This window comes from Mesoplodon bidens (genome assembly GCF_964165515.1).
Source record: "Mesoplodon bidens genome assembly, chromosome: 7".
Classification (NCBI taxonomy): Eukaryota; Metazoa; Chordata; class Mammalia; order Artiodactyla; family Ziphiidae; genus Mesoplodon; species Mesoplodon bidens.
Genome location: NC_138164.1, coordinates 110,650,680 through 110,666,224, shown reverse-complemented (window position 1 = coordinate 110,666,224; position 15,545 = coordinate 110,650,680). Strand labels below are relative to the sequence as shown.

General features: G+C 39.5%; 1 protein-coding gene across 1 annotated transcript in view; it reads right to left on the bottom strand.

The window, feature by feature from the left end:
- TOP6BL (TOP6B like initiator of meiotic double strand breaks) overlaps positions 1-15,545 on the bottom strand; it is a 102,186-nt gene that overhangs the window by 23,539 nt on the left and 63,102 nt on the right. The window contains exons 9-12 of the mRNA XM_081239566.1: positions 8,401-8,551; positions 6,687-6,833; positions 2,742-2,863; positions 933-1,043 (exon numbers count right to left, since the gene is read on the bottom strand). Coding sequence (XP_081095692.1) covers positions 933-1,043; positions 2,742-2,863; positions 6,687-6,833; positions 8,401-8,551 — 531 coding nt within the window. The remainder of the gene's footprint in view (positions 1-932; positions 1,044-2,741; positions 2,864-6,686; positions 6,834-8,400; positions 8,552-15,545) is intronic.

Genomic DNA, 15,545 nt, shown 5'->3' with positions numbered 1-15,545 from the left:
ATTTGTAGAGACTGTCACACAGAGTGAGGTAAGTCAGAAAGAGAAAACAAATATTGTATATTAACACATACATGTGGAATCTAGAAAAATGGTACAGATGAACCAGTTTGCAAGGCAGAAATAGAGACACAGATATAGAGAACAAACGCATGGACACCAAGGGGGGGAAGCTGGGGTGGGGGGGGTGGGATGAACTGGGAGATTGGGATTGACATATATACACTAATACATATAAAATAGATAACTAATAAAAACATGCTGTATTAAAAAAATAAATAAAATAAAATTCAAAAAATAAAAATACTAGCCATTGCATACTACTTAAGACAATTTAAGATGAAATGTATTAAAACTTAAAACTTTAGCATTAAAAAAAAGAATCTACAATGTGTTATGCAGGTTCACACTTAGCTCTCAACTTCATAATAACCCTGTGAGGTACTATTATTTTTTTCTAATTTGTAGATGAAACTCAGAGAAGTTCAGTACAGGCCTAAGTCCACCTAGCTAGTAAACAAATGAGCCAAAATTTGAACTCAGGCCTTTGATTCCAAACCTTGCTACACTATTCCATACTGCCAAACATATGTAATGCTTATGGTTGCTCAGTTATTTTCAGTATATTCTGTGGCCATGAGGTAATAGAACATTCTTCAATAAGAAATTGGGAATCACTGATCTAATCCTAACTCTGCTTATAACTACCTATATGATCGAAAGGAAACAGAAATTTTAAATAACTTGTTTTCTCATTTATAAAATAGTATATACATCACTATCCATTCAACAAACATTTCTTAAAACACTTATGTAGAATCATAGGAGGATCAAAGTAAATAATGTTTCTAAGAGCACTGCACATACTACTAAGATAGGTAGTAGAATGTCATTAAAACCCTGGCACTTTTAAGCATCCCCAATCTCTTACTCACTTGAAGCATCTGGAGGCATGTCTTTCGGAAGCTGCTGCTGGTGCTTCCAGTCATGATACTCATGATGGAATTCACAGCCACTGAGAGTGAGGCCTGTAGTTTCTGACGAGCCTAGAGAATAAAACAAGGAAGGGGGAGACTGCAGTTTATAATAATCCCAAACTGCTGGTTCAGAGAATCCCAAAGCGACCAAAGATTTTAGTCAGAGCAGGATTTCAAAAATTCCTCCCCCTCCACCAAAAATACTTACTGAGATCATGACATACAAAGGACACTTAGACTTACTGACATAGATACATTCAGAAAAGACACGCAGTAAAACACTGAGCAACAAAACAGATATACTTACTATTAAAAAACAAAAAGCTTTAAGCTTTATTCTTTTAGTGTAGTTGTCTTTTCCCTGAAAAGGAGGCCATATGAAGTAAGAAATGTGTTACCAAAAGTACACAGGATGGAGGGATTCAAAAAGTCAGGTAAGAAGACAAAGTGAAGTTATAAAGGATTAGGAAATGGGGGAAGAATGTAAGATTTAGTGAAACAGCAGCTCTAGACACATGTGTGGGAAGGCGAAATATATAGATAAGAAAGATATGCATTGATGTAAGCTTTTATATATAGGATGGATAAACAACAAAGTCCTGTACAGCACAGAGAACTATATTCAATATCATATGATAAACCATAATGAAAGAGAATATAAAAAAAGAATGTATATATATGTATAACTGAATCACTTTGCTGTATAGCAGTAATTAACACAACATTGTAAACTGACTATACTTCAATAAAAAAAATTTCAGGCCAAATGCATGCATGTGCTTTCAATTTATCCAGAACTTATAATAGTCAATAATATAGCACTTCAATGTGTGAAAGAGGGAAGAAGACATTAATGACACTACAAATTAATATACAAAAATACTTCAATGTGTAAAACTACCTAGAATGAATATAGTGTCCTGGGTTCAGTGTTTACTGTTCCTCTTTTATAAATGTTTTCCTGTCCCCTGGTATAATGCAAGTGGTGAAAACAAACTAACAGGCAGGCAAAACCAAGCTCATTTTGCTTGTGAAAAAATACACTCACATCATAAGTCACGTGTTCCAAAAAGAAAATGAAATTTGTTCACACTCGGGCTTCCCTGGTGGCGCAGTGGTTGAGAGTCCGCCTGCGGATACAGGGGACACGGGTTCGTGCCCTGGTCTGGGAAGATCCCACATGCCGCAGAGCGGCTGGGCCCGTGAGCCATGGCCGCTGAGCCTGCGCCTCCGGAGCCTGTGCTCCGCAACGGAAGAGGCCACAACAGTGAGAGGCCCGCGTACCACCAAAAAAAAAAAAAATTTGTTCACACTCAAAAAAAAAGATAAGAAAAGAGGTATGTTATCAGTCATTTTCCCTGGTCTACTGTTCTGCCTGTATTTATTCAAACTCACCTACTAGGAGATAAGACTAAACAAGCTGGTTACAGTGACCCACCTAAGTTAAAGCCCGAGTTCCTAGGCTAGATGCAGTTTATAAGACCAGCCTAGGTGGGGACTTCCCTGGTGGCGCAGTGGTGAAGACTCCACACTCCCAATGCAGGGGGCCCAGGTTCGATCCCTGGACAGGGAACTAGATGCCACATGCATGCTGCAACTAAGACCTGGTGCAACCAAATACATAAATAAATAAATATTTTTAAAAAGATCAGCCCAGATGACCAAAGAGAGGAAGAAGCATTCAGGGAGGAAGGGCTCTCAGGCCCTGTCTGCCATATACTCTTTTTCTTAGAGAGAGGAGAAAGGGAGCTGTGAATTTCTTATTACCTTGACAGCCTGGTGATGCTGCTCCAAGGCCTGGTCCACAGCGACCTGGATGGAATCTTGCACCACACTGTGGCTCTCCGTGAGAATGGCACTGAGATGAGTTGTGAGCAAAGTGTGGACTCCTACGGGGAGGGAGAATGTTGGTAACCTTGAGTGAGAATGACCACTTCAAGACTGCTGTTCATATGCTGTGAGTCAGGGCTGAGAATGGGAAAGAGGCTGCTTGAAAAAAGAAGCCTATCCAGAGATAATTACTTTTTTAGACAAAACCCCCCAGCAATTTACAAACCTACCCAATTCCCACTTATAAATGAACGAAAGCTCACTAAAATTAAAGTGAAGAATGACATTATTTTTGAAGAATCAAATGAGGGATCCTGTTTAGTTCACATCAGAAACAGAAATATATGCTCTATACTATAAACAATGAAACTAGTGGCTCCCAAAGGAAAGGGAAAAACCTCCTGGAGAGTATGTCTAATTCTACTCTGTTCCTATTTGAGCGTCACCGTTGTGGTGAACCACTGCTACTGTCAGGGTATCAATCCTTTTAGATACGCTGTGGTATAAAAAAAGTTAAGGGCTTCCCTGGTGGCACAGTGGTTAAGAATCCGCCTGCCAATGCAGGGGACACATGTTCGAGCCCTGGTCCGGGAAGAATCCCACATGCTGCGGAGCAACTAAGCCCGTGCAGCACAACTGCTGAGGCTGTGCTCTAGGGCCTGTGAGCCACAACTACTGAGCCCACGTGCCACAACTACTGAGCCCACGTGCCTAGAGCCCATGCTCTGCAACAAGAGAAGCCACCGCAATGAGAAGCCCACGCACTGCAACAGAGTTGCCCCCACTCGCCACAACTAGAGAAAGCCCGCACACAGCAACAAAGACCCAATGCAGCCAAAAGTAAATAAATGAAATAAATTTATTTTAAAAAAAAAGAAAAAGTTAAAACTCACAATCTGAGAATTGCTGGTATAAGGTCTTTTTAAATGAGGGACTATCTCTGATAAAGTAACCATAGGCACCACTGCTCAGCATCCTTCAGAAAAGCTAACACGTGAGACCGATGGGCAAAATACGTCATTAAACAATATGCCAGCATTGATGATCCTGATACAACCAATACAGGAAGACAAATTTATTTTGGGGGGCACCTGGAGAAAATGCTTCTTAATTAATCTTTCTTCTTTCAGTGTTTTTTCTACTCCCTGTATGGTCTGTTCAAAGGTAAGGCTGGCTGGCTTTTCTCAGGGCTGCAATTAAAATGCAAGTAAGGAAAAAAAAATGCAAGTCAGAAGGAACATTTTCTACCACAAGGTACCATGATGCTTTCCTGGAAGAGAAGGGAAGAATTGCTCTGCTCAAAAGGGGTCTGGAACTGGAATCAAGAGAACATAGATTCTAGCGTCAATTCTACTATCAACTAATAGTGACCAAGTCACTTCACTTTTCTCATTTTAGTATAGAAAGTGTCTTTATACCACCTGCTCTCATGGGTATTTTGTGCAGATGAACTGGGATAATATATATAAAGTGTTTTGAAATGTACATTGCAATATTCAAAGAGAAAATATCACTATTGCTATGATATCATGTGGATTACTATTTTCTATAGTTTGGTCCTAAGAATAGCCTTAAGAAATCAGTTGGAGCCCCTTTGAAAGCAGACATTTAATTAAAAAGCTATAGTTTCATCCCTAAAACTGCTGATACCACCAGATGCCTTTAACACTGTGGCAAAATGAGTTAATCATAGAAAAGTTACCATGACAAGGTAGGCAGAAGGCCAATTAAGTGATTTTCTTTTTTAAGACACATGGAAACAGACTGTAGTTCTGCACAAGCTGTTTCCTAAAAGGAGCTCTGGAGAAAGCTTTCAAGGATCTGAGAAAGAAGAGGGGGAAAAGAAAATAAAATTACTACATATATCTATATCCATGTATCTATACCTACCTACCCTTACAGTGCATCTTCTTCAAAGGCTAGTCCTAAACTCTCAGATGTATAAGGAAATTTTAAAAGATAACTACTATGTTTACTAATGCAGTGATGGATTTCTGTTTAATCCAGTACTGAGCACCACTACCGGAGATGCTGCAGGCCTTCAGAGTCAAGCTAAACAGAGGTGTACAAACTATCGCAGTACTATAATAATGACAGTAACCCTGGTTTCTGAGGAAGTATGTTTAATAGGATTCAGAATGTGGTACCAGATTTTATGTCATCCTAGGGAAGACTGAACATGGTGCTCCCTCTAGCAGACCAACCTTAAAAAAAAAAAAAAAAAAAAAAAAACTGCCAAAGATAGCAGATCTTACATTAAGAGGATCTTTACACTTGGAAGGGCCTTTGATAGCACCTAGTCTAAGGATCTCATGTTAAATATATGAAAAGGAAGGATCAGATGATTTATGCAACTTGCTTCCCAAAAAATCATTAAGGAATTTGGTAGCAGAACTAAAATTAAACCCAGGTCTCTTGATTGTACCCTGAAGTCCTTTCCACCATACTAAGCTGCTTCTCTTATGAGTCTTTGTCCATGCCAGCACAGGTGGGATAATAGCCCTAGGCATTCTCACCTTTGACCTCCTTGCTGGAAGCCTCATTAGTTTGGGTCTCTTCTATGTTCCCATTCCAGGGCCTTAATGAATGGAACAGTGGGGCACCAGAGAACACCAGCTCCTCAAATAAAAGAGTTACAAGCCAGAGCCCTGGAAAGCAGTGCTTCTCTCCTAAAGAATATATACATGATGGAAAAAGGTAGGAGAGGCATGGAAGGCTGGCAGTAGGAAGAATCCCACAGGTTCAACAAATAGTTGGCAGCAATGTGAGGTCTTCTGATCTGGTGTTGTAAGGTGTCTCATTTCTCTTATGACTCAGTGGAAGCAGGGCCACACCAAATAGCACTGGAACACCTAGAGAGTAAAGTCCCAAGAAAAAACAGTCGCCCACAAAGAAAGAATAACCCAGAAACTTATCAGGAACACCAAAAGGAAGGCTTGTGAACATTTCCCCAGACATTTATAAGCTCCACTTATTGCTTCTTCCTTCAAAGTTTAGGAGGGCACTGAGCAACATTTAAATTTATGTCTCAGGCTTTATTAGATTAAACTGCATAAGCCGGGCTTCCCTGGTGGTGCAGTGGTTGGGAGTCTGCCTGCCGATGCAGGGGACACGGGTTCGATGCAGGGGACACGGGTTCGTGCCCTGGTCTGGGAAGATCCCACATGCCGCGGAGCGGCTGGGCCCGTAAGCCATGGCCACTGAGCCTGCGTGACTGGAGCCTGTGCTCCACAATGGGAGAGGCCACAACAGTGAGAGGCCCGTGTACCGCAAAAAAAAAAAAAAAAAAAAAGCATAAGCCAACTCTCATACTCATACTCAGTGGCTCTCAAACTTTACTATGTTTAGGAATCACCTGAGAATCTTGTTAAAAATGCATATTCTTCAGCCATATCAGATTTTTACATTAGCAAAACAATGAGTTAATCCTTGCCCAGGAAGCTGCACATTTTCAAATACTCCAGGTGATTCTGATGCATGTGTTTCATGGACCACAGAACAGTGAAATCACTGCTTTACCATTAACAGAGAGAACCTTCTGATAACAGGTTATCACCTATCTGCTAGATAAAGGCCAAAGGCATTTGTATGCCTGAACAAGGACAATTTCTCCCTTTCCAGAGGTTGATGTGGCAATCACACAAAGCCATTCATACCAATGTACTCCCACAGCTCCTCGTGTTCAATCTGAGATGTTGCATTAAGGCCAAGTAAAACTGATAACTTTTCTTTTTTTTAACTTATTTAAGCAAGGTTTTTCATTGAAATGAGTTATTTTACAGAAACACGTCTATTCAGATTTATGCATCATGTAGTCTCCTTTCTTTATTCTCTTAACATTTAAGCACACCAAAGCTGGCAGCCCCACTCTCCTATACCTACCCCAGAGTTCCATTTTCTGGACTGGAAATCCGCTGTGGAAGTCCACAAAGAGAAAAAGCAGCAGAGTTTGTCCCTGGGGGTCCATATTCTGAGTCTGATCCCCCTCACTGGATTCCACCTGATAACTCACATCTGGAAGCACCAAATCTAGAGGACAAGATATTACAGAGTATCCTAAGATAAGTAAAGCCCTCAAAATGCTAAGTGAATAAAGAACCTATACCTCAAACAAAGAGGGATCTGAGATAAATCTAAATTTGAACACTCCCTTCTCCTGAATCTGTTTCTCTACCCACATGATAAAATAATAGTGACTCACAGGAAGAACATCAACATAACAACTGGGTGTATAAAATGTAAACCAAACAGCATTCCTTAGAATTTACTGGGAAGTATTATACAGTAAATTCATTCATTCCTCATGTAACTTTCTAAGGTAGGTATCACTAATAAGAGGCTAGTAAAAAGTAGGTATAGCTAGTAAGAGTAATGATAATGATAACAGCTGACTTGTATTGAATGCTTACCACGTGCCACGTACCACATTAAATTCTTGGCATGTACTATCTCAACATTCAGACTTCACCACACTATGGTATGGGACATAGTCTTATGCTCTTTTACAGGCAAGAAAAGAGGCACAGGTAGGTTAAATACATTGCCAACATGAGACAGGAAGTGGTGGAACTGTTTTAGACTAACTCCAAAATCTGTGCTCTTAACCACAGTGGTGTATAATATTTGTGTTCCCAAGTAATCTGATCCCTATGGTCTTTTTCTAGAATATAATCACTATAGTCCTAAATTCCATCCAGATCCATATAGAGAAGTACCTCCATGTGGATCCTGGTTCTGTAATGAGGGAAGGTGACATGTGCGGACATTTTCTACGCTATTCATTTCCAAAATTAACTGAGCAAGTTTAGGCATCACAAATTGGCAAAAAATGAAGGAAATCAACAAAGCATGAAAATAAAAATGAAAGAGAAAAGGAGATATGGAGAGCCCTCGAGATTTAAAAAATCCTGATAGCATGACATCCCATCTGTTAAGACCAAAAATTATTATTTTTTTTTCAGAGACATCAATGGTTTAATGGATAGGGGGATCTTACATGTCTGAAGCAAGGTCCTGGAGTGATACCCCACTGTGTGTGGCAGACAGCAGGCAGAACATGGTTATCAAAATCTGGAGAAACTATTCTAGATAGACATCCCCAAAACATAATTATTCCTATAGAGTTTACCTAAAGGCTCTTATCTCATTTACATTTACTTAAAATTTCATCATAGCAAGATATTTTCCTTGCTGACAAATTTGCAACAGATATAATATGGTCTTATTTGGTCTCAAAATAAGCCTAGGTACAACAGAAGTATTATATTTAACACTGAACAAGTCCCTGGAAGGTGAAGGCCCACTGACTACATCAAGAGGGCCAGGAATAGAGAAGGCAGGAGAAATGAGGAGAACCAGCATCAACACGTAATGCCAGAATGGTTAGGCTCTGATGGGGCTTTGCCTGTTGACACCTGTTTGACTCACTTCATGTGGAATCTCAAACTTAGCCAGACTCCCACCTGTACCCCCCAACCTAAGCCATCAGATCACTAGGTCCTATTCTTGTATACAATTGCTATTTATATTTCCTTGCATTTCTCTAATATTCTCCAGAGTTCTTTATTCCTATGCAAACAAAGAGAAAGAGATTTACCTCCATCTAAATTGAAATCCAAATTGGGCACCATACACAAGTGGTATTTCTTCCAGTTAATGAAATAAGAGGTATCTTTGAAGATAGTAGAAGTTGGCTGCTCCGGATTTGTCAATATCAGAGGCAGACCTGAAGGTCCATATAGAAATATGTGTAGTTGTTAAAGAAAACTGCAAGTTTTTAGTTTTTTCTAACTGTATTTTTATGCATAAAACAAACACAACACTGACCTGGTTCACACTCTCAGAAATAAACTAGTGTGCTAGGCGATTACATATTAAGCCTTTTCCACATTAAGGATAGGTGTGAGGCGCCAGAAATAGATCCACTAGAATCCCCAGGAATTTATTTTGGGTTTAATGAGTGTGAGCTACAAATATAGTATTGGGACAATTCGTTTATTTACTCTCCTACTCATTAAATCATAGGTTTGAATGGTACCACAGGCTAAACACTACACTGTACTAAGTTCTGGGGATACGAAGATGAATATACAGATTTAATACTTACCTTCAAGTTATATTTATAGTATGGGAGATACATGTAAAAACATGTAATATGATATGATACATGCTAGAATAAAAGTATATACAAAGGAATATTTCCCAGTAAGTATTTGAGTATATTCAGATTGAGAGGGAAACACTTCACCTTCTCCAACCTACTCTCTAACCAAGACTAAGGAAGGTAGGCCCTTAAATGGTTTCCTTCTCTTGACTTCTCATTCCTACCCTCACCCTCCCTGTAACCCAGTGTTTCTCAACCTTGGCATGTTGACGCCTTGGGCCAGATGATTCTTTATTGTGGGGCTGTCCTGTGCGTTGTAGGATGTTTAGCAGCATCCCTGGCCTCTACCCACTAGATGCCAATGTCACCTCTCCCTCCAGTCGTAAGGATCAAAATGTCTCCAGACATTGCCTAATGTCCTCTGAGGGCAAAATCACCCAGTTAAGAACCACTGCCTAAACTTTGTTGTCCCCTGAACCAAAGCTAATAAGACCAGAATATATATTGTCCTGTATCTTTCTGTTTTCATCCTCTTTTTCATAGGGTAAACATGAGGCATTAAGTGTGAAGATTAAAATCCTTACCCAGTAGACACTGGGGCATTACTGAAAGTCACGACAGAGCAAAGGGAGGCAGTGCCTATAAATGAAGTCTCCATCACAAATCCAAGAAGGCATTAACACTTGAGCTAAGGCCAACACATTCACTGTTTAGAGCCAGGGGAGATTTTAGGTGCTGCAAACTCAGAATAAGAGTGGAATACCTGAATAGTCAAAATATGTGAATGTCTTTTAATTGGGCTGTTTAAACTATTTACATTTAATATGAATAGTTATGGCTGAGTTTAAATCTAGCATCCTGTTATCTGTTTTCTATTTGGTCCTTGTATTTTATTTCCTTTTTCTTCTTTTCTATTTTTGGATTGGGTATTTTTTATAACTCCATTTTATCCCTTTTTTTGACTTATTAGTTATAACTCTTTGTGGTATTAACTTAGGGATTGCTTTAGGCTTTACAGTATACAACTCTAACTTATCACAGTCTGCCTTCAAGTGATATTGTAACAGTTCACACATGTATAGTATGAGAATCCTTCAACAATGTACTTCCATTTCTCCCCTCTTGGCCTTAGTGCTATTGTCACACATTTTACTTCTACACATGTTGTAAGTCTTATACACTGTTGATATTTTTGAAGTCAATTATCTTTTGAAGAGGTTTTTTAAATAGGGCAAAAATCTTTTATATCTACCCAAATAGTTATGATTTCCAGTGCTTGTCTTTATTTGAGTAGATCCAGAATTCCATCTGGTACCATTTTCCTTCTGCCTAAAGCATTTCCTTTAACGTTTCTTACAATACAGGTCTCCTGGTGATGAAGATTTTGGTACATCTGAAATATTTTTTATTTTGCCTTCATTTTTTTTTTGAATTTTATTTATTTTTTATACAGCAGGTTCTTATTAGTTATCTATTTTATGCCTTCATTTTTGAAAAGTATTTCCTCTTGGTATAGAATCCCACATTAACAATTTTCTTTTCTTTTATTACTTTAAAGACGTTGCTCCATTTTCTTCTAGCTTACACTGTTTCCAGTGAGAAATCTGTGGTAATTCTTATCTTTGTTCCTCAATATGTAATGTGTCTTTTTTATTTTTTATTTTTTTTAATTTTTTTTTGCAGTACGCAGGCCTCTCACTGTTGTGGCCTCTCCCGTTGCAGAGCACAGGCTCCGGACGCGCAGGCTCAGCGGCCATGGCTCACGGGCCTAGCTGCTCCGCGGCATGTGGGATCTTCCCGGACCAGGGCATGAACCCGTGTCCCTGCATCGACAGGCGGACTCTCAACCACTGCGCCACCAGGGAAGCCCCTGTAATGTCTTTTTATCTCTAGCTGTTTTTAAGATTTTTTCTTGGGCCTCCCTGGTGGCGCAGTGGTTGGGAGTCCGCCTGCCGATGCAGGGGATACGGGTTCGTGCCCCGGTCTGGGAGGATCCCATATGCCGCGGAGCGGCTGGGCCCGTGAGCCATGGCCGCTGGGCCTGCGCGTCCGGAGCCTGTGCTCCGCAACGGGAGAGGCCACAACAGTGAGAGGCCCGCATACTGCAAAAAGAAAAAAAAAAAAAAAAAAAGATTTTTTCTTTACTACTGGCTTTAAGCAATTTGATTATGGTGTGGCTTGGAATAATTTTCTTTATGTTTCTTATGTTTAGGGTTCATTGATCTTCTTGGATCTACAGGTTTATAGTTTTCATCAAATTTGGAAATTTGGGGAACATTATTTCCTCAAATGTTTTATCTGCCTTGCCTCCCTGCAGGATTCCAGTTACACATTACTGAATTAGGCCACTTGAAGTTATCCCACAGTTCACTGATGCTTTGTTTATTTTTTTAGAGTCTTTTTTAATTTCACTTTACTTTCTAGTGTTGTGTCTTCAAGTTCACCAATCTTTCCTTCTGCAGTGTGTAAATCTGCCATCAATTTCATTCAGTATTATTTTCATCCTGAAAATTATATTTTTTTCCTCTAGAAGTTCAATTTGGGTCTTTAAAAAATCTCTTTCATCTCTTTATTTATTTATTTATTTATTTGCAGTATGTGGGCCTCTCACTGTTGTGGCCTCTCCCGTTGCAGAGCACAGACTCCGGATGCACAGGCTCAGCGGCCGTGGCTCACGGGCCTAGACACTCCACGGCATGTGGGATCTTCCTGGACTGGGGCACGAACCCGTGTCCCCTGCATCAGCAGGCGGACTCTCAACCACTGCACCACCAGGGAAGCCCCCATCTCTTTATTTAATATGTTCAATCTTTACTCTCACTTTTTGAACATGGAATACAGTTATAACTATTTTAATGTCCTTGTTTACTAATTCTATCACCTGTGTCATTTCTGGGTAGGCTTCCACTGATTGAAATTTTTCTTTCATTATGGGCCCTATTTTCCTGCTTGTTTGCATGCCAAGTAATTTCTTATTGGATGCCCAGCATTGTGAAGTTTACCTTTTTGGGTGCAGAATATTTTTGTATTCCTATAAATATTCTTGAACTTTTTTTCTGGGACACTGTAAAGTTATTTGGTAACAGTTTCAGTCTTACTGATCTTACATTTAAGCTTTGATATGTGGGACTAGAGAATCCTGTAGGCTATGGCTAACTTTTCCCCACTACTCAGGCAAAGCCTTCTTAAGACTCCACCTCATGCCTTAAGAAGTATGAGGCTTTCCACCCTGCCTGATAGGAACAGGAACTATTCCCAGCTCTGTGTGCATTCCAGGGATTCTCCTCTGTCTGGAGCTCTATTTCTATGTATTTATTTCCTCTTCAGTACTCTTTTCTATAAATCCTAGCTGTCTAGACCTCCCTGAACTCTGAACTTTGTCTCCTCAACTCAGAGAGATCCACCAGACTCCAGCTGGGTATCCCCTCCTGGTGTTGTAGCCTGGAAATTCTCTCTAGACAGTACAGTGGGGCAAACACAGGGTTCACTTGTTTGTTTCTCCTCCTTCTAGAACCACTGTCTTGCATTATCTGTTGTGTAATACCTGAAAACTGTTGTTTAATATAATTTGTCCATTTTTTCTAGCTGTTCAAGGTAGGAAAATAAATCTAGTCCCTGTTATTTGATCATGGCTGGAAGTGGAAGTTACTAAATCCAGTCCCTGTTATTTGATCATGGCTGGAAGTGGAAGTTCCTAAATCCTCTGACACAATCTCATTGGCCTTTGATAACTTCCTTGCTTTCTGGCCCAACAAGATACCCAGCTCATCTTGTACATTTCTACTTTAGGCCCAGAATCAGCCACTTCTCCTTTTTACACATTTTTACACATTCTGAGTACCAGGAGTGTTCATTGCTTCTAAGGTTTTTTTAGTGGACAGAGCTAAGAAATATATAATTTTTAAAGTCAGAAAAATTGGGGATTCACATTGGTATTTTCAATTCTGTCTCAAAGTTACTTTTAAAAATTCTTATTTCTTTGAATTTACACTCATACATCTTCTATCTTATGCTAAAAAATTTGGTTCCTAACAATGTTAACATAATTACTTATTTGTTTTTACATAAGTATACACACAATTACAATATAATAATACCAATATTATTACTAAGAATCAAGACCACTTAATGAATTTTAAGAGTTCTTTGCAGTTCATTTCATCCTTAGAATATCCCACCAAGAATGTACAGTCAAAACACTATGTTCTAGTCAGCTGAATTAATTCTTCTTCTTGTATGGATTTTGACAGTAATATAATATATAGGTAGGTTCATTACCTTTTATCTTGAAGAATATTTTTACTGGGTATGGAATTCTAGGTTGATGATTATTTTATGTCAGGACATTAACACTATTATTCTACTACTTTCCGTTGGTATGAGGAAGTCAGCTGTCAGTTTCTCTTGAAGAAAATCTGTCTTCCCTGGGTGATTTTAAGGTTTTCTTTTTGTCTTTGATCTTCTAGAAGGCATGGATATATATATAGATATATATTTTTTATAAATTTATTTATCTATTTATTTATTTTTGGCTGTGTTGGGTCTTCGTTGCTGCACACGGGCTTTCTCTAGTTGCAGCGAGCAGGAGCTACTCTTCGCCGCAGTGCGTGGGCTTCTCGTTGTGGTGGCTCGTTGTTGCAGAGCACAGGCTCTAGGCACGTGGGCTTCAGTAGTTGTGGCATGCAGGGTCAGTAGTTGGGGAACATGGGCTTAGTTGCTCGGCAGCATGTGGGATCTTCCCAGACCAGGGCTCGAACCCATGTTCCCTGCATTGGCAGGCGGATACTTAACCACTGCATCACCAGGGAAGTCCCAAGGAGTGGATATCTTTTTATTTATCCTGCTTGGTTGTTCAGCTTGAAATCTGTTTTAGTTGCTTCAGCCACTAACCCTTCAAATATAGTTTCTGCCCCATTTTTCTCTCTCTTCTCCTCTGGAACATGAATTAAATGTACATTAGAATGTCTCACTGTTTCCTCTCACTGTTTACCTCTTCTGTATTCTCCGTCCTTTGTCTCACTTTGCTTTGTTTTGCTCAGTTTTTGCTATCCTTATATTTTAGTTCGTAAATTCAGTTATGCTGTGTCTAATTTGCTATTAAACCTGCCTACTGAATTTCAATATTGGTTATTGTATATTTTGGTCCTACAATTTGTTTGGTTCTTTCTAAAATTATGTCACATTCAATAGTTTCAGTTCCCTGGCAAAATTTTTAAGCTTGCCTTTCATTTTCATAAACATAGTAAGCATATTTTTTTATTTTTAAAATCAGTGTCTGATATTAGCAATTATCTGGAGTCCCAGTGCATGTTGCTGTTGCTTTTGTTTTTGTTAGGTCTTGTTCACGCCTGTCTTCTCTTGTACCTGACTGTGTGTGTGTGTATATGTTAATGTGTGCATGCACATGGGAGCTGGATGTTATATTTAAGTATTTGTTAAATAATTTGAAGCATAGATGCAGTTATCTTCCTCTAGCAAGAATTTGTTTGCTTCTACAGGCATCTGGGAGAATTAGAAATTTAGAATCATCTTAAACCAATTTCAAAGTTTAAGATTTTCTGGCCTGCCTAAATCACCCCCCAAAATAAATGCACACCATTGAAGGATGGTTTATTTCAGGTTCACCTTACTCCTTAAAGTATAGCCTTTTACTTATCCCTGTCCAAAACAACAGGTGTCTTTAACAGCTCTCCCAAGCTCAGCAGGCCCTGAAATCTTTGGCCTTCTTCTCCTGCATTGATTCGGAAGTTGTCTTAGTCTCTCAGCTGCTTGCTTTAATTGGCAAATGACCCCAGGGCAAAAGAGCCCTCAGTGCTGGGCTCAGCTTTTTGTAATTCCTTTCTTTCCTAAATCATGGCCCAGAAATTCCTCCCTATTCACTAGCTGTTGGATATTTTTATGATGTCTTGGTATTTCATCCAGCCTTTGTCTTCATTAGGAGGGCCGGTCTAAATTACCTAGTTTGCCATTTTCAGAAACTGAAATCCCACCAGTTTTCATAGTTAGCTCTCTCCCTTTACTAAAACATCACCTCCCTGGAGTCTTCACTGACCATAATATTTAAAATGACATCCCCATCATTATCTCTTTACCCACATTATTTTATCTTCACTGCACTTATCACTACCTAACATCCATTTATTTATTAAATTTTCCCATGAAAATATAAACTCCAAGAGGATAGAAAATTTGTCTTATTCCCTCTGGAGAATGGGATGAGGACGAAGAGAAACTTTCATATTTTATTTATACTCTTCTGTATGATCTAGATATTAAGAAAAAGCATGTTTTAAAATATGAAATGTCGGGCTTCCCTGGTGGTGCAGTGGTTGAGAGTCCACCTGCCGATGCAGGGGACATGGGTTCGTGCCCCGGTCCGGGAAGATCCCACATGCCGCGGAGCAGCTGGGCCCGTGAGCCATGGCCGCTGAGCCTGCGCGTCCGGAGCCTGTGCTCCGCAGCGGGAGAGGCCACAACAGTGAGGGGCCCACGTACCGCAAAAAATAATAATAATAATAAAATAAATAAAATAAAAAAATAAAAGAATAAAATACGAAATGTCCATGCACAGTGTTTATCACTATCCTGGCTCCTTCTTCCTCCTTAAAGACATCCTCAGCTGACATTTAACATAACAG